The 19215-nt window shown below is 42.8% G+C and overlaps 1 protein-coding gene and 1 pseudogene across 1 annotated transcript; one reads left to right on the top strand and one right to left on the bottom strand.

Moving 5' to 3' along the window:
* Nucleotides 1–6697: 6697 nt before the first annotated feature.
* On the top strand, nucleotides 6698–7627 carry LOC144253628 (olfactory receptor 7A40-like). Its single transcript, XM_077795896.1, has one exon. The coding sequence runs from the start codon at nucleotides 6698–6700 to the stop codon at nucleotides 7625–7627; it is 930 nt and encodes a 309-aa protein (XP_077652022.1).
* Nucleotides 7628–12658: 5031 nt separating this feature from the next.
* LOC144253627 (olfactory receptor 7A40-like) lies at nucleotides 12659–13588 on the bottom strand (annotated as a pseudogene).
* Between the last annotated feature and the right edge of the window lie 5627 nt (nucleotides 13589–19215).

Below are 19215 nucleotides of genomic sequence, written 5' to 3'. Positions count from 1 at the left end.
CCCAATAATATGCTGCCACCAGGAGACTCATCTGATAGGGAAAGACATACTCAGACTATAGGTGAAAAGTTGGGAAAAATCAAACCACTCACACAGTCTGTGGAAGCAATCAGGGGATTCAATTCTTATTTCAAATAAAGTAGACTTCAAGCCAAAGTTAATCAAAAGGGATAAAGATGGACAATATGTACTGCTCAAGGGAACCATACACCAACAAGACATAACAATCATAAATATATATTCCCCAAACAGTGGTGCAGCTATATTCATCAAACAATCTCTTCTCAAGTTCAAGAGTGAAATTGACCACAACACAATGATCTTGAGTGATTTTAACACTCCTCTCTCACTACTGGATATATCTTCCAAACAAAAGTTGAATAAAGAAATTATAGAACTTAATAACTTAGACTAAACTGGCATATAGAGAATATTTCAACCTGCATCAAACGGATACACTTTCAACACATCATGCTTGGAATACTGGAAATCCATATGCAACAAAATGAAATTAAACCCCTATCTCTCACCCCCATGCTCAAAACTTAACTCAAAATGGATCAAGAGGGCTGGGGTTGTGGCTCAGTGGCAGAGCAATTGCTTTGCACATATGAGGCACTGGGTTCGATCCTCAGCACCACATAAAATAAATAATAAAAATAAAAATATTTTAAAAAATGGATCAAGAGGCTCTATGTCTAATAGAAGAAAAAGTAGTCCCTAATCTTCATCATGTGGAATGAGACCCCAACTTTCTTAATAAGACTCCTATAGCACAAGAATTAAAATCAAGAATCAGTAAATGGAATGGAATCAAACTAAAAATTTTTTTCTCAGCAAAAGAAACAATCTGTGAGGTGAACAGAGAGCAAATTTTTATCCCTCACTCATCAGATAGAGCACTAATCTCTAGGGCCTATAAAAAAAAAACTCCAAAAGCTAAACACCACAAATTGCATAAATGACCCAATCAACAAATGGGCCAAGGACCAGAACAGACACTTCTTAGAATAGGATACACAATCATTCAACAAATATATGAAAAAATGTTCATCATTGCTAGCAATTAGAGAAATGCAAATCAAAACTACTCTAAGATACCATCTCACTCCAGTCAGAATGTCAGCTATTATGAAGACAAACAACAATAAATGTTGGAGACGAAGTGTGGGGGAAAGGCACACTCAAACATTGCTAGTGGGACTGCAAATTGATGCAGCCAATATGTAAAGCAGAATAGAGATTCCTTGAAAAACTGGGAATGGAACCACCATTTGACCCAGCTATCCCTCTCCTCAGTCTATACCCAAAGGACTTAAAAACAGCATACTACAGGGACACAGCCACATCAATGTTTATAGCAGCACAATTCACAATAGCTAAACTGTGGAACCAAACTAGATGCCCTTCAGTAGATGAATGGATTTTTAAAATGTGATACACACACACACACACACACACACACACACACACACATCACACACACATACACAATGGAATTATTCAGCAATAAAAGAGAATAAAATCATGGCATTTTCAGGTAAATGGATAGCATTAGAGAAGATAATGCTAAGTGAAGTTATTCAATCCCCCACAAAAAAAAATGGCGAATGTTTTCTCTGATATAAGGTGACTGACTCATAGTCGGGTAGGGAGCAGGGAACTTGGGAGGAATAGATGAATTCTAGATAGGGAAGAGGGGTGGGAGGAGAAGGGAGAGGACAGGGGTTAGTAATGATGGGGGAATGTGATGGACATCATCATCCAAAGTACAAGCATGAAGACATGAATTGGTGTGAACATACCTTACATACAGAAATATGAAAAATCGTGTTCTATATGTGTAATAAGAATTGTGAAGCATTCCGCTGTCATGTATTTAAAAAATAAAATCAATTAAGAAAATTTTAAAGTGTAAACCTCAGGGTATTTCATATAAAAATCTGTAAAAATATGCCTTTGAATTATCCATTCTTTTATAAACACAAGACTAAGTGATAGCTCTTAACTTGGGTGATAAACATGAAATTTCTGTTGTTTTGGGAAAAAAAGCATCATGAAGTCACAGATTGCAGGAGTCATAGTCATGTATCAAGTGATCCTGGTGAACCCCTAGTTGAAGAGAGGAAGAGAAAATTTTCTGGAGATATTGGTGATGGGGTGTCCCCAACACAAGTCAAGCCTGTGGGGAGCAATGGTCATGATAGTTTCCTTTGTCATATACTTTGGAGAAAACTTGAAATCACAAATGGAATAAAGTGTCAGGTTGTTATTTCTCTAGAAGGCAGAAGAATTCTTGGGGGAGGAGTAAAGACCAATTGACCTGGTGTTTTACCTGGTGTCTTGGGAACAGAGAATCTGTAAGAAAAAAAAATGCTTTTGGTGTGGAGCAATATTCCACAGGGAACTGACACCTCAGGGTTGGGATAAGAAGAGACAAAGGAGCCTAATTTGCAGACACACAGTTGTAAATCTCTCCCCTGCTGCTGTCCCTTTGCTTGTACACAACCTTGGTCAGGATGGGACCAGGTTTTGTACTTCAGCGTCCTGCATGTGGCTTGGGGGCTGTGGCTTGACCCCCCTGTGGCCTCATTTGGTGACAGAGATGGTCTCCATGGTGCAGCATCCTGGGAGGCATCTGATTCTCCACCCAGAAACTCTCCATTCAGAACTCACCCAGGTGAGTCTGAGAGCCCAGCAGGTGCTGCAGGAAGGCATCAGAGAGGCTGGAAGCCAAAGACAGGTATCTAAGGTCACTTGAGAGCCAGTCCAGCCTCGCCCAGCCCTGACAGGTTGCTGAGGTGTTTGCTGCATTGTTTGATGAGTTCATTGGTGGATATGTTCACATGGTGGGAGGAGGAGTGAACAGTGAGCTCTGCAATGCCAGGTCCTTGATGATCATGGGGTGAGGGCAAAGGCAGCCCCCTCAGAAGAGGGCCTGGAGGCTCAGGTGGTTTAAGGGTAAGTAGAGCGTGTGTCCTGGAAATTTGCAACCAATTAGGTGGAAAGGAGAAATGCATATCATCCACGGAGGGACACACAGTGAAGGGAGGGCACTTGGGATCTCTGAGGTGGGCACCCTTTCGATTGGCTACTTACTATCATAAGCCTTTTTTCTATAGTTATCCACATTTTACTGAAAAATTTCAGTCACTTCTTTTTCTATATTGACTTTTGGAGTGATTTTTTCTTTTTCTGGCCACAAAAGATTTTGAATTTTATGTAGTCAAACATGTTTGTCTCCTTACTTCCGAATCTTTATCTTATTCTAGATGATTTTGTTCTGCTGCCCTCACGAAATGCAAATGAAAAACAAATGGTTGTTTTTCCAAGATGTATTCTTACTCTAAAATGTGGAAGTTGTAAATTTCTCTCAGTTTTTTTGACATGTGAATTACAGGACCAACTTAATTTCCTCCAGATAGACGCTGATGCAAGACTTTATTTAATTATGTAAGCTTTTCCGGGGATGTAGATATACAAATTTGTCAAATATTAACTGTCCACTTTTACAGAATGCCTGTTTAATTTTATAAATAGCATTGAATATCAACTTCATGCCACAACTTGCAAGGAATATTCTTTGCTGCATTCTTTTGTGTTTACCTGTTTGTCAATTTTCTTGTTAATCCATTCTCATAGAATTAAATTTTTGGTATTATATATATTGTTACACTGAACTTCAAATGTTCTATTCAGTTTGTTTAACATAGCTGTTTTGAAACACTGAATTTCCTCTGTGTTTTTCTCCTCCTCCTCCTCCTCCTCCTCCTCCTCCTCCTCCTTCTCCTCCTCCTCCTCCTCCTTTTTTTTTTATTTTAGGTATTCTTGATTTAACACAGAATGGCTTTACCATTGAGCAACATCCCCAGCCATTTGTTTTTTCTTCAGAGACACAGTCTTGCAAAGTTGCTGAACTGACTTTGAACTTGCAAATCTCCCAACTCAGTCTCCAGAGTCCCTGGGATCACAGGGCACAGCCACTGTGTCCAACTCCCATTCTTTTTATTTCACAATTTCTTTTGTTTAATTTTATTCTCTGTCATGAACATATATTCCACATCACCATGACAACATAAAGGTGAGTAAAGCTGTGAAAGCCGTGCTGTATCAGACCTACCCCAAGATGTGCAGGCAGGGCTTAGTGTGAGAAATGTGTGTGGGAGGAGATGTCCCCAGGGATTTTCCACCAGCAGGGCTGGTTCTGTGTGGAGGGGTGGAATTGCAATGATGTGTGCAGGGCATTATAGAATGTGATCTGAGGGTGGCGGGGGTTACATGAGGTGAGGCCCCTTCCTTAATTGACTCCTATACTGTCTATTCCCAGATGTCACATTTGAGCTCTATGGAGAAAATAGTGGGATTTGCCTGTGGAGTTCAATTGCAAAGTCCAGAAATAGATAGCTCAGGAGACAATTAAGACTGGGTCCTGTCTAAAGGGCTCCTGACCATATAATGACAAATTGATATTTCTCATTCACATCTGGCTTGTTACCCAGGAAACCAAATGCCAATTGGTTTCCACCATATGCTCTATAAAAGCTGATCTCACCTGAGTAGTGGACAGAAAGTGGTACCAGGGACTGAGGGCAGGATGGACAGGGGAGGTGGACCAGGGGTTGTAGTCACAGGTAGGCAGGAGCAGTGAGTTCTGCTGGGCCACTGCCCAGGAGGATGAGCGGAGTTCACCAGCCTGTGAACTTTAAATATGCACAAGAGAGCATTTGAATGTTCTCATCACAGTGAAAACTGGTGGAGGTGGTGGCTATGCTAGTGACCCTGATTTGATCTTAGCCCAATGTATGTATCGGTTGAAATGTCACCTTGAACTGTATAAATAGGTGCCATTTTTTGTATCCATTCAAAACACAAAACACCAGTGACTCAGATCAGCCGTGAATGGTGCAAGAACACATCTCTGTTAATATTTCATATAAACACCCTAGTTGTCTTGCTCTCTGCACATCCCCCTTTTGAAGTTTTGGCTACTCGTTCTTTCGTGCCTATGCTTTTCTATATGAATGTTCAGCCTGTAAATTGGTGGCCCCAACAAGACATGATCATGTTCACCTACTATTTATTTTGACCTTCTATCATTTCCCCTGGTCCTCATGGGGGTTGATTGGAGTGGAGTTTCAACCAGAAACAAGGAAGCTTTTCCTGTTCTTTTTTATTATTGTTTCCTTTCAGTTATATATAATTTTAGGATTCATTTTGACATAATCAACAAATCACAAAATCATGGAATGATATTTGCTCTGATTCAGTCCCTAGTATTTCCCCTTCCTCCCCTGTCTCTCCCCTCCTCCCTCCCCTCTCCCTGATCTTTATTCTATTTGATGGAAATCCCCTGCTCTTCTTTATGTCTTTCTTCTTATATTCAGTTATCCAGGGACGCTCTTTCCCTCTCACAGTCTCTCATGGACACCTGAGCATATGAGACCATTTTCTCCTCAGAGCCATTTCTCTCTCTCTCTCTCTCTCTCTCTCTCTCTCTCTCTCCACTGAACCGATTGTATGTTCATTTTTTACTACAGGGTGAAAAGCGTTCTTGCAAAATGGAGGCCCAAGAATGAATGTGTGGGTGTCATTACCAACCTGGGAATTCTTGGCGTGATTCAGACCTTAATTTGTTGAAAAATAATTTGACATTGACAGCTTCCCTGTCATCCTTTCATTGTAACTCGTGTAACTGAAGGTGAGAAAGATGGGGCATAGCATGGGCCCCAGGGGGACGAGGACTGCAGCTATGTGTGTGTTTGTGTGTGTGTGTGTGTGTGTGCACATGCATGTGTGTGCTTGTGTGTGTGTGTGCACATGCATGTGTGTGCATGTGTGTGTGTGAGTGTCTGCATGTGTGTGTGTGTGAGCCTGTGTGTTTTCTTTTGATTTTAGGGGCAAGAGCAGGTTTTAGAGAGAGGGGACCTGAGCTGAGAGTATTCCAGAAGGCGACTCATAACACACAACCCCTAGCATAAGGCCACTGAGAGAAATAAACAAGGTGCTGCCCATTCACAGAAAGCCCAGGAGGCTCCTCAAGGGGGAATCTGTGCCTTGTCACCCTGGGACACCAGCTCACGTCCCTCTCCCTCTTGCTCATCCTCCTGCCACTCTGGCTTCCTGGTTGAACTTGAACATCAGGAACAAGCACCTTCCTCAGGCCCTCTCCTGACCATCCTCCATTCTGCCTGACACACGTGTCTGCAGGTGACTCTGTGGCTCCGTCCCTGTGTTCCCAGGGGACTCACATCATGTGTCACTAAGGGCTGACCTTAACTAACACATAGAAGGAAATGACACTTTCCAGTGCCCTTCACCTTAAAAGCTTCAGTGTACCCATCACCATCTGAATTTGGGACGATTATTGCTTTGCCTATGTGCATTGACTTTACCTTCTTCCACTATTTTCCATAGATTCAAGGAACATTCCGTTTTGGGGGAGGGACCCTCATTATCCAGACAGTGCCTAGACCAGCATCATTGCTAATGATATTCCTCAAATACAAGAAAGAGTTCGTGTGTAGTGATCTGTAATACAGGGCCACGTGGGGAGAGGCTGAGAGCAAGACAGGACTCCAAATCAGAGAAGGCATGGGATCCCTTAAAGGGGCAAACAATCATAAACAAACTAGAAAAGAGAGTCTTGACTACAAACGCTTTCTGTTTTGTTTAATTCTTTGCTAGTCACAGCAGATATATGGAATCCAAGAACAACACACTCATTCCACAATTTCTTCTTCTGGGAATTTCAGAGGACCCTATATTGCAACCCTTCCTCTTTGGGCTGTTTCTGTTTATGTACCTGGTCACTGTGCTGGGGAATCTGCTCATCATCATGGCCACCATCTCAGACTCGCACCTGCACACGCCCATGTACTTCTTCCTCTCCAACCTGTCCTTTGCAGACATCGGCTTGACCACAACAAGCATCCCCAAGATGCTGGTGAACATCCAGACACACAGCAAGGCCATCACCTATGCGGGCTGCCTCACCCAGATATACTTTTTCATACTCTTTTGTGTTTTGGACAACTTCCTCCTGGCTGTGATGGCCTATGACCGGTATGTGGCCATATGTCACCCCTTGCACTACATGGTCATCATGAACCATTGGCTCTGTGGATGGCTGGTGTTGGCTTGCTGGGTCACAACTGTTCTCAATTCTTTGTTAGAAACTTTAATGGCCTTGAGGCTGTCCTTCTGCACAGACGTGGAGATCCCACATTTTATGTGTGAACTCAACCAGCTGGTCCAACTTTCCTGTTCTAACACCTTCCCCAATGTCATGGTGAAGTATTTTGCAGCAGTGTTGCTGGGAGGTGGCCCCCTGGCTGGCATCCTATACTCCTACTCCAAAATCGTGTCCTCCATCCGTGCCATCTCCTCAGCTCAGGGCAAGTACAAAGCCTTCTCCACCTGTGCGTCTCACCTCTCTGTGGTCTCCCTGTTCTACTCTACACTCTTGGGGGTGTACCTCAGCTCTTCCATGACCCAGAACTCACAATCCACAGCAAGAGCCTCGGTGATGTACAGCGTGGTCACCCCCATGCTGAACCCCTTCATCTACAGTCTGAGGAACAAGGACATCACTGGAGCCCTGAGGAGACTCTTCCGAGGGAAGCCGTAGAAGAGACATGGACCAGACCCTGCACTTCTTTATCCAGAGCACAAAGTCGACCTTGTGCCTTCTGTTGATTTCCTGGAAGTCTGATTCTTTGTTTTCAACCTCTTTATTGTGCCCTAACCTCATTGGAAAGTCCCTGCTCTCCCGACACCCAACATGTCTTCCCTCTCAGGTTCCTGCTTTCCCAATGTCCTTTCCCCCAGATCAGACAGTCTGCAGGTTCCCAGGAGTCTCCCATGGTGACAAGTTGCACTGTCCAGTGGTTAGGGAACCACACTCAGAACTTGTGCCGTTTCCTTTATTTTATGAAGGAGACATGCTAAGCCTTCTGTTTTTAAGGTTTCTGTTCTTGATTCTGTGTGTGTTGGTGCTCTCACTGCTCATGATAATCCGGACTTCTACCCACTGGTGGTTGTACAGTAGACCATGCCCATTTATTACGCTCACAGGGGTGCTCTTTTCTTATCTTGGTCCTTTTCTTGTGTGTGCTATATTCTACTATAGAGAGTACTGGTGAAATTTGCTATCAACAGCACAGAGCCCTCAAAATGAACAGACATATGTGGAACCGAATTAACTGTTTGTAGATCATCTGAAAAGAATTGCTCCTAATTTTCTGGTGAATTAATTTGTACTTTAGTACCAGTTGATCAATATTTTTTTCTGAGTTGTCAAAAATAAATAGAGGCATTGAATGTGTAGTCTATCCAGAAAGGCAAATTTGTGTAAATCAGTTGACATTCTGTGGTCCCAAAATCTGAGAGGGCCTTATATATGTTAAATTTCCAATCATATACATTAGGCTGAGTTGCAACTTTTCCATAAATTGCAAGCTTTTGATGATGTGCATCTGCTCACTGGAACATGAAACCCCTGTCATGCACGGAGGGGTCCCTTCAGTGGATCAGAGGACTTGGTGTCATCTTCTGCAGTATTCCTTGCACCATCTCGGTGTTTCTGCTCAGAAGTTTCCAGTACTGCCTCTGAATATGATTCCTTCTGTTACTCTAAGAAAAATATTTCCCCATTTTAAAAATTTTTTCCATAAACTTTAGCATGCAATGAACATGAATACACACCTGTGTATCCACTTTATTGTATTTTCCGTCTTGTATTTGATGTTCTCAAGTTTCTTTAGTGCTCATAAGCAAAGGTCAACATGAACAATAACTGGACTCCTGCCCAGCAATGCCCCTGGGAATGAGGACTCACGCCTCAGGGGTCCAAAGGATTCCTGCATTTATCCCCTGTCCTTCCAACTCTGCTGATTACCTGGCGTGGAAACTCAACAGTTTCATTCAATTTCATTCTATCATTCCTCACACATGTGAGACACTGGGTTCCATGCTCAGCACCACATAAAAATAAACAAATAAAAATAAAGATATTAAAAAATGGGAAAAATGTTGTCCTTGTGTTTTGTGCAGCTTTTAATGGTTGAGACTCTTCATATAGAAATAAAACATTCCCCTCCAATTTCCTCATGGAATGAATTCTAGGGAGTACCAAAAATAATGAAGCAGTGCTTGGGACTGATCAAATAATATATCATTTAATATAATTATTTAGTAGAATTATTGTAAGAAACTAGTTTTCCTCCCTACAAAAGATACTTTATTATCCTCTCCATCAAAGATGAAAATGTAGTTCAGTGTCTTACACATATTTATTTTTAAAGCCATTAGTCAAATAAATAGAGTAGGAAGTAGTTAGAAGTCTTCCAGTTGCAAATGATAAAAACACCAACTCAAGTGATTTAAACAAAAGGGGGTGGGATTTTGGGTTCATGGACCCCAGACAAGGTAGTTCTCTAATCTGTGAGGTTTAGACCAGCAGTTAGCAGTCCTCAGCCTCCAGTTCTGTTTTTCTGGAATTCTTTCTACTTTGCCTTCCTCAGTGTGTAGAGTTCATCCTTACCTGGGCTCTCTGTATGATAGCAAATGGACTACAGCAGTTCAGATCCCACACCTCAGAAGAGATCCTGAGGAATAAAAGAATTTGACTCCCACTACTCTCCCTTTATTTATTTAGAGTTTCTTAAATTAGTGCTTTATAGATATACATAAAGGTGAAATTCACTGTGGTGTACTCATTTATGTACATAGCATAATTTGGTCAATTTCTTTGTATCATTCCTCCCTCTCCCCATCCTCCTTCCTCCCCCTCAATATCCCTCCCCTGCGCGCCATTGATCTCTCTTCTATTTTCAAAGGATTCCCCCCTGTCTTTCCCCTATTTTGGTCTTGTTTCTGCATATGAGAGAGAGCATTCAGCCCTTGACTTTCTGAATCTGGATTATTTCATTTAGCATGAGGATCTCCAGTCTCATCTATTTTTAATGAAAACTCAAAACCCATTCCTCTGGATTTTTGACATACAGGTACATTGTTGTTATCTGTTGGAGTTTAAAGCAAAGAAATTCTTTGTTATGAAGAACAGGGTATGCATACCTCCAGTGAAGCGGCAAGATTGGAATAGGAGTGGGAATGACAAGATAAAGAGAGACCTAAGGAAGGAAAGCACCTGCTACAGACTTGGAGATTGCGGGGAGTGGGGTGCAAAGCAAGGTCAGGAGTATACCTCTGGGAATCCCAGGGGCCCACCCTAGATAACTTTCCAGAATGTTCAACTTGAAGACCTTGGTCACCACGCATCTGTCTTTTGTCCCCAGAGCTTCTGCAGGTGCAAACCACCCTTCTCTGCTCTCCTTTCCTCCGTCCCTTACTGTGACTGCTGCCTCATGAAGATGGTACCATTGAGTCCACATCCCCATAGTTCAGTTAATGAATGTTAGACATACGATTCCCAAGCTAAGATGGACACAAGGGATAAAGATTTATTTCTTCTTAGTCTAGAAATGGTGAGATGGTGGTGAAGGGTAAGAGAGCGTATTCATATCTGAGAAGTCTTGACCTTACAAAGTAGAATTTCTACACCTTCTACATGCAGTTGGATGCTCACTCTCTTCTCCAAGAGAAAAAAAATTATTCTGCAGCTGCTGATGGAGGTGCAAGGAATCATCCCTCGGGATTCCTGCAGAGATCTGCTGAATGGAAATTGACACTTGTGTTCGACCCTTAGCAGGAGATGGCCGCCATTCGCCCCCTTTCCTTTGTCCCTGACTTTTTCAACCTGTCGGTGAAGCTCTTCCCATTGAGAGACGGGGTCTTTTCCTCCACCTTAAATCTTGGCAGGTGGAAGGAGTTTTAATGTTCTTTGTTAAACAGAAAGTGGTGAGAGTGCAAGTGTGCTTCAAGTGCCTGCATGCATCCCTGCTGCTCCCTGTTGCATTGCTGGCTCTACCTCGAGAGTGAATGCAGGCTGGGCTGATGCAGGATGGGGACTGTGTGGACCAGAGCCCCTTTCACTAACTGTGGCTGTCCTCCCAATCTGGGCGATGTCAGCCGAGACAAACTGAGCATCTCACCTGACTCACACCTGACTATATACATAGGAAGAGGCCAGAGACATACCAGGAAAAAGACCCGAAGACCTGTACAACCAAGGCTCCTACAGGTAAAGAAAGAAAAATGTGACCTTAAACCATTTATTTGGGGATGGTTTATTACAAGGAATAAATAGCTCATTGATACAATAATAAATGCACACAGAAGACATTCAGAATACCCTGCTCCGTCTGAAACTGGATGTTTGTTCTAATACTCAAAGACCATAATCATGACGACCTGACTGTGTACATGTACTTCAAACAACTGTATTAAAAGTGAACACTGATGACTATCATTCCAGGTAACCAGGATATTTGGAAGGACAGGGATAAGTGCAGACATACCTTGGGCCCCTGAAGCATAAATCCTTGGGCATGATGCGAGTTCTTGTCCATGTTATCCTTTGCTCAAGAGCATTAAAGAAACTTCAGAACACCAAAGACAAGACAGAAAACAAGATAGAATAATGCAGAAGTGTGCATATTAAGGTAAACTTCACATTAAAGTTTATGGAAAATTTTTGAATAAGGGGAAATATTTTCCTTAGGGTAGTGGAAAGAGGCATAATTACAGGGAGCACTAAAAACTTCTGGGCAGAAACAGAAAGATGGAGCAAGGAATACTTCATAAAATGACACCAGGTCCACTGAAGTGACCGTCCATGCATGACACGGAATTCACATTCCAATGAGCAGACACACATCATCAAAATCTGGTAATTCACAGAAAATGTACAACAAAAGATAATTTATATGATTAAATATATACATTTAGCATACGTAAGATATTTGCTGACTTGAAGATCATAAAATGTCAATTAATGAATGCAAATTTGCCTTTCTGGAGAGACTATACATTTAATGCATGTTTGGTGGCTAGTACTTTTTACTAGTATTTTTTAATTTTTTTTAGTTGTAGATGGACACAATACCTTCATTTTGTTTATTTATTTTTATGTGGTGCTGAGGATTGAACCCAGTGCCTCACACATGCTAGGTAAGTGCTCTACCACTGAGCCACAACCCCAGCCCTCACTAGTAGTTTTTACAAAAGAATATAGCACACACAAGGAAAGGACCAAGAAAAGAAAAGAGCACCACTGTAAGCGTAATAAATGAGCATGAACTACTGTACAACCACCAGTGGGTAGAAGTCCCGGATTATCATGAGCAGTAAGAGCACCAACACACCCAGACTCAGGAACAGAAAACTGGAAAACAGAAGGCTTAGCATGTCTCCTTCATAAAATAAAGGAAACAGCCTGAGTTCTGAGTGTGGTTCTCTAACCACTGGACAGTGCAACTCGTCACCATGGGAGACTCCTGGGAACCTCCAGACTGTCTGATCTGGGGGAAAGGACATTGGGAAAGCAGGAACCTGAGAGGGAAGACATGTTGGGTGTCAGGAGAGCAGGGACTTTCCAATGAGGTTAGGACACAATAAAGAGGTTGAAAACAAAGAATCAGACTTCCAGGAAATCAACAGAAGGCACAAGGTCTACTTTGTGCTCTGGATAAAGAACTGCAGGGTCTGGTCCGTGTCTTTGAGGCCCGTGTCCACAGGCAAGACGTGGACAATATCTCCTCTAGGGCTTCCCTCGGAAGAGTCTCCTCAGGGCTCCCGTGATGTCCTTGTTCCTCAGACTGTAGATGAAGGGGTTCAGCATGGGGGTGACCACGCTGTACATCACTGAGGCTCTTGCTGTTGATTGTGAGTTCTGGGTCATGGAAGAGCTGAGGTACACCCCCAAGAGTGTAGAGTAGAACAGGGAGACCACAGAGAGGTGAGATGCACAGGTGGAGAAGGCTTTGTACTTGCCCTGAGTTGATGAGATGGCACGGACAGAGGACACGATTTTGGAGTAGGAGTACAGGATGCCAGCGATGGGGCCACCAGCCAGAAACACCACTGAAAAATACATCACCATGACATTGGGCAAGGTGTCAGATCAAGCCAGTAGAACCACTTGATTAAGTTCACATATAAAGTGTGGGATTTCCAGTACCGTGCAGAAGGACAGTTGCAAAACCATTAAGCTGTGTAACAAGGAATGCAGGGTGCTTGCGATGCTGGACATCAGAACCATCAACATGCAGAACCAGGGATTCATGATGACCATGTAGTGCAAGGGGTGACAGATGGCCATATACTGGTCATAGGCCATCACAGCCAGAAGGAAGTTATCCAAAACCCCCAAAAGCATGAAAAAGTATATCTGGGTGATGCAGCCTGCATAGGTGATGGCCTTGCTCTGTGTCTGGATGTTCACCAGCATCTTGGGGATGGTGGTGGAGGTGAAGCAGATGTCCGCAAAGGACAGGTTGGAGAGGAAGAAGTACATGGGTGTGTGCAGGTGCGAGTCTGAGATGGTGGCCACTATGATGAGCAGGTTCCCCAGCACAGTGACCAGGTACATGGAGAGAAACAGCCCAAAGATGAAGGGTTGCAATGTGGGGTCCTCTGAAATTCCCAGGAGGAGAAATTTTGAAACATGTGAGGTGTTCTCTGCCTCCATGAACTTGATGTGACTAACAGAGAAAGAGACAGATTATGTAATATTCACCTATAAGAATCATATCTAATCTTTAATAGTATTCAGACTAATTTCTCTGTTTTCTGATTCAGTTCCCCTTTAAGGGAAGCCTTGCCTTCTCTGGTTTGGAGTCCCTGTCTCCCTCTCAGACTTTCCTCACGAGGTCTTGTACACAAATCACTAAAGACTAACTCCTTCTTGTATTGGAGGAATCTCAAGTAGTCATGAGCTGGTCCAGGCACTGTCTAGACACTGATGGGTCACTCCCAAGAAACGGAATGTCCCTTGAATCTAATGAGGGGGAAATCACAGACGAAGGTAAAGCCGATGCATGCAGGCAGAGCAATAATCCTTGCACACACAGATGGTGACAGAAACACCATAGGTCTTGAGGAGAAAGGGCACCGGGAGTGTCATTTCCTTCTGGGTGTTCAGACAAGATCAGCCCATTGGTGACACATGGTGTGAGCCCTCCAGGAAGACAGGGAGAGAGCCACAGAGTCACCTGCAGACGTGTGTGTCTGTGGAATGGTGGGTGGTCTGTGCAAAGGGCCTGAGCAAGGTGCTTGTTTCAGATGTTCAAGTTCAACCAGGAAAACAGAGTGGCAGGAGGATGAGTGAGAGGGCAAGGGATGTGAGCTGGTGTCCCAGGGTGACAAGGCACAGATTCCCCTTGAGAAGCCTCCTTTGCTGATGCATGAAGGCACAAGGAATTCCTCTGTCCAGAAGTTGTGTTTCATTAAGCTGCGTGCCAAGGTGCTCTCTGTGAGTTGGAAGGCACCTCCCATTTATTTCTCTTGCTGGCTTTATGTTCTGGTTTCTGTATGATGTGCTATCTTTTGGAATACATTTGACCTGGATCCCATTTCTCTGAAATCTGCTCTCACCCCTAAAGTCAAATGTGAACACACACCCACACACAACACACAACACACAACACACACACAATACACACACACACAACACACACACACAACACACACACACACAACACTTGAAAACGGCAATCCATCACCTCTGGGAGTTGTCTTAATACCGTGATCTTCTCACCTCCAATCACACTATTTTAAAAGAATGAATAAAAGAGAAACTGTCAATATTGAATAATTTTTCCCTAAAGCAATGTTTGAATGGCACTCGAAATCCCAGGTTGAAAATCTCCCCCCACATTTATCCTCAGTCTCCATTCAGCAAGGAAATTTTCCATCCAGTATCTAAAGAAATATAAACAATCTTCTCAATAAGAAGGAGGGGGGTGGTGGGAGACTCAGAGGGGGAAAATGCTCTGCTAAGCTTAGGTGTCCCTGGAAGACAGTAAAAAAGAAAAAAAAGTCCTTGTTTCTGGCTGCAATCCAACTCCTTGATGAAGATCAGCAGAAACAATAGAATATTGAAACCAGATTTCTCAATCAACAAAGTCAATACAAAGAGTGAATATTTATAGAGAGAAAAATAAACATGAAGGAAGAGTCAACCAAAAGGAGATATACAAAGAACAGAACAATTAGGGCAATTTATATGAAATATTAACAGAGATGGGTTCCTGCACCATTCACAGCTGATCTGAGTCACTGGTATTTTTGTTTTGAATGGATACATAAAATGGCTATTTATACAGTTCAAGGTGACATTTCAACAGATACATACATTGGACTATGATCAAATCAGGGTGACTAGTGTAGCCACCATGTCCACCAGTTTTCACTGTGATGAGAACATTCAAATGCTCTCGTGTGGATATTTAAAGTTCACAGGCTTGTGAACTCTGCTCATCCTCCTGAACAATGTCCCGGCAGAACTCACTGCTCCTGCCTACCTGTGACTGCAGCTCCTGGTCCACCTCCCCTGTCCCTTCTGCCCCCAGTCCCTGGTAACCATTTTCTGTCCACTACTCAGGTGAGATCAGCTTTTATAGAGCATACAGTGGAAACCAATTAGCATTTGGTTTCCTGGATAACAAGCCAGATGTGAAGGAGAAATACCTTCACATATGATACAGACAAGAGCATATTAGAGAGGACCCGATCTTAATTGTCTCCTGTGCTATCTATTCCTGGACTTTGCAATTGAACTCCACAGATAAATCCCACTATTTTCTCCATGGAGTTCACATGTGAATTCCAGGAATAGATAGCAGAGGAGTCAATGAAGGAAGGGACCTGGTCTTCATGCAACCCCCGCCACCCTCAGATCTCATTCTGTAATGCCCTGCACACACCTTTGCAATTCTACCCCTCCACCCAGAACAAGCCCTGCTGGTGTCAAATCCCTGGGGACATCACCTTCTGCACACATTTCTTACACTGAGTTGTGCCCACACATCTCTAGGTAGGTTCAAAGAGCATCGATTTCCCAGCTTTACTCACCTTTCAGTTGTCATGGCGATGTGGGAATATGTGCTCATGATAGGGAATAAGAATAAAGAAAATAAGTTGTGAAATAAAAAAAGAATGGGAGTTGGGCACAGTGACTCACACCTGTGATCCCAGGGACCCTGGAGATTGAGTCGAGAGGATCGCAAGTTCAAAGTCAGCACAGCCACTTCTCAAGACCTTGTCTCAAAATAAAAAATAAAAAAGTGCTGTAGATGTTGCTCAGTGGCTAAGCCATTCTGGGTTAAATCAGGTGTACCAATAAAAAAGGAAAGGAAAGAAAAAATGCAGAGGAAATCCAGTGTTTCAGAAAAGCTATATTAAACAATGTTGAATTGAATTTTTACAATTCGGTGAAAAAATACATATAATACCCAAAATTCAATTCTATCAGGTTATATTAATAAGCAAATTGACAAACACCATAAGGAATGCAAAGAAGAATATTCCTTGAGTGTTGTGGCATGAAGCAGGTATTCACATCCCATTTATGAAACTGAGCAGGGATTCTGAAAAACTGGACAGTTAATAGGTGACATATTGTGTTTAAACAGAGAGGGAAAATCTTAAATCCTAAAATAAAATCTGGCATCAATGTCTATCTATCTCGGGTAAAATGAATTTGGTCCCCTAGTTCACATATGTAAAAACCTCACAGAAATTAACAACCTCCACAGGAGAGTAAATAACATATCTAGGAAAAAACATCAATTAAGGACTGGGGTAGTGGTCCGTGGTAGAGCACTTGGCTAGCATGTTCGAGGGCCTGGGTTCGATTCTCAGCACCACAGAAAAATGAAATAATAATAATAATAATAAAGGTATTGAGTCCAAATTCAACTAAAAAATAAATATATTTTAAAAAATCAACTAAAAAGGTCATTTACGATTCATGAGAACAGAAGAACAAAATCACCTAGAATAAGTTAATGACTCAGAAGTAAGGAGATTAACATGTTTGATTACATAAGATTTAAAATCTTTTGAGGCCAAAAATATCATTCCAAAGCCCAATATAGGGAAAAAATGGAAATTTTAATTAAAATGTGGAGAATGGTAGAAAATGGGATTATCATTATAAATGTCAATCAAAAGGGTGCTTGGGGCTGGGTATGTGGCTCAAGCAGTAATGTGCTCACCTGGCATGCGTGGGGCACTGGGTTCGATCCTCAGCACCACATAAAATAAAATAAAGATGTTATGTCCACCAAAATCTGACAAATAAATATTTTTAAAAATCTCTCTCTCTCTTCTCTCTCTCTCTCTCTCTCTTTCTCTTCTCTCTCTCTCTCTCTCTCTCTCTCTCTCTAAAAAAAATTATAAATTTTAAAAAGTGTGCTCCATTTTAGACATACAAAGTGCCCTCCCTTCACTCTGTGTCCCTCCCCCTAATTGGTTGCAAAGGTCCTGGGACACGTGCTCTACTTACCCTCAAACCACCTGAGCCTCCAAGCCCTCTTCTGAGGGGGCTGCCTTTGCCCTCACCCCACGGTCATCAAGGACCTGGCATTGCGGAGCTCACTGTTCACTCCTCCTCCCACCATGTGAACATATCCACCAATGAACTCATCAAACCATACAGCAAACACCTCAGCAACCTGTCAGGGCTGGTCGAGGCTGGATTGGCTCTCAGGTGACCTTAGGTACCTGTCCTTGGCTTCTAGCCTCTCTGATGCCTTCCTGCAGCACCTTCTGGGCTCTCTGACTCACCTGGGTGGGTTCTGAATGGAGGGTTTCTGGGTGGAGAATCAGATCCCTCCCAGGATGCTGCACCATGGAGACTGAAGCTCTGTCCCAGATGAGGGCACAGGTGGGTCAAGCCACAGTTCACATGCAGGACCCCAAAGTACAAAATCACGTCCCATCCTGACCAAGGTTGTGCACAAACAGAGGGACAGCAGCAGGGGAGAGATTTACAACTGTGTGTCTGCAAATTAGGCTCCTTGCCTCTTCTTATCCCAACCCTGAGGTGTCAGTTCCCTGTGGAATATTGCTCCACACCAAAAGCAATTTTTTTTTCTTACAGATTCTCTGTTCCCAAGACACCAGGTAAAAAAAAAAAAAAGAAAAAAAACAGGTCAATGGGTCTTTATTACTCCCCAAAGAATAACTCTGCCTTCTAGAGAAATAACACCCTAACACTTTATCCCAGTCCTGAAGTCTATTTTTCTCCAAAGGATATGACAAAGGAACCTGTCATGACCATTGCTCCCCCAGGCTTGGCTTATGTTGAGGACACCCCCACCACCAATATGTCCAGAAATTTTCCTGGATAGCAACTAGGGGTTCACTGGGATCCCTTGATAGATGACGGTGACTCCTGCAATCTGTGACCTCATGATTTTTTTTTTCCAAAACAACAGAAATACCATGTTTATCACCCAAGTCAAGAGCGAGCACTTAGTCATGGTTTATAAAACATGGATAATTCAAACACATATCTTCAGATCTTTTTACATGCTATGCCCTGATATTAGCAACTTTTAAGAATGCTCTTATTTAGTTTTCATAAAACCCCACACTTTGTGGTCTCTACTGCTCTGAACTCATTGCACTTTCATACCCACGGGGCTTGGAATGCCTCAGTGATTTGCACTATGAGGATCTCAACATCAGAGGTTCAGAGGACACAGAAATATTCAGTCCATAATAGAATACAAAGGCCACAAAGACAGGGACGAGGTGCTTAGAATGCAGCAAGAGCTCAGCAGACATTTGGGATCCATGAGTTTAAGGAGGTGGAAAGGCCAGCAGTCCTGATTTCACCATTGCCTCTTGTATGCACAATTCAAATTCTCTCTCTTCCCTGTAAATATGACTAATGATGTGTCAAGGGGCAATACGCCTTCAACACTCATGTCATCTGCAAGGAGCCCTGTGACCTCCTCCTCCCGAATGTGCAGCCCTTGTTCTTCCTCTTCTTTGGTTGCTATGGTGACAATGGGCAGAACAGTGGTGACTAAGAGTGGGCACCCTCTTCTCTTCCCACACCTTCCAGGACACATCGCCTGTCTTTCCCAGTTCGGCATGTGACCTTAGCCATGGGCTGGTCATCTACGTCCTTTGTGGAGATAAATGGCTTCAACACTTAAATTTCTTGAGGATTTGTACCATGAGAGGAAGTTGAGTCTCAGGAAATGTTTCCCTCCATCTAGTCAGATCATCAGATTATTTGAATTTTCCTTCTGTTCAAGATCCCCGTTTCTTGATTTGCATATAAAAACCACACCTGCATCC

The sequence above is a fragment of the Urocitellus parryii genome, chromosome 3 (assembly GCF_045843805.1).
Source record: "Urocitellus parryii isolate mUroPar1 chromosome 3, mUroPar1.hap1, whole genome shotgun sequence".
Taxonomy (NCBI): domain Eukaryota; kingdom Metazoa; phylum Chordata; class Mammalia; order Rodentia; family Sciuridae; genus Urocitellus; species Urocitellus parryii.
Note: the sequence above shows the minus strand (reverse complement) of the source record. Positions and strands in the feature narration are given on the sequence as shown.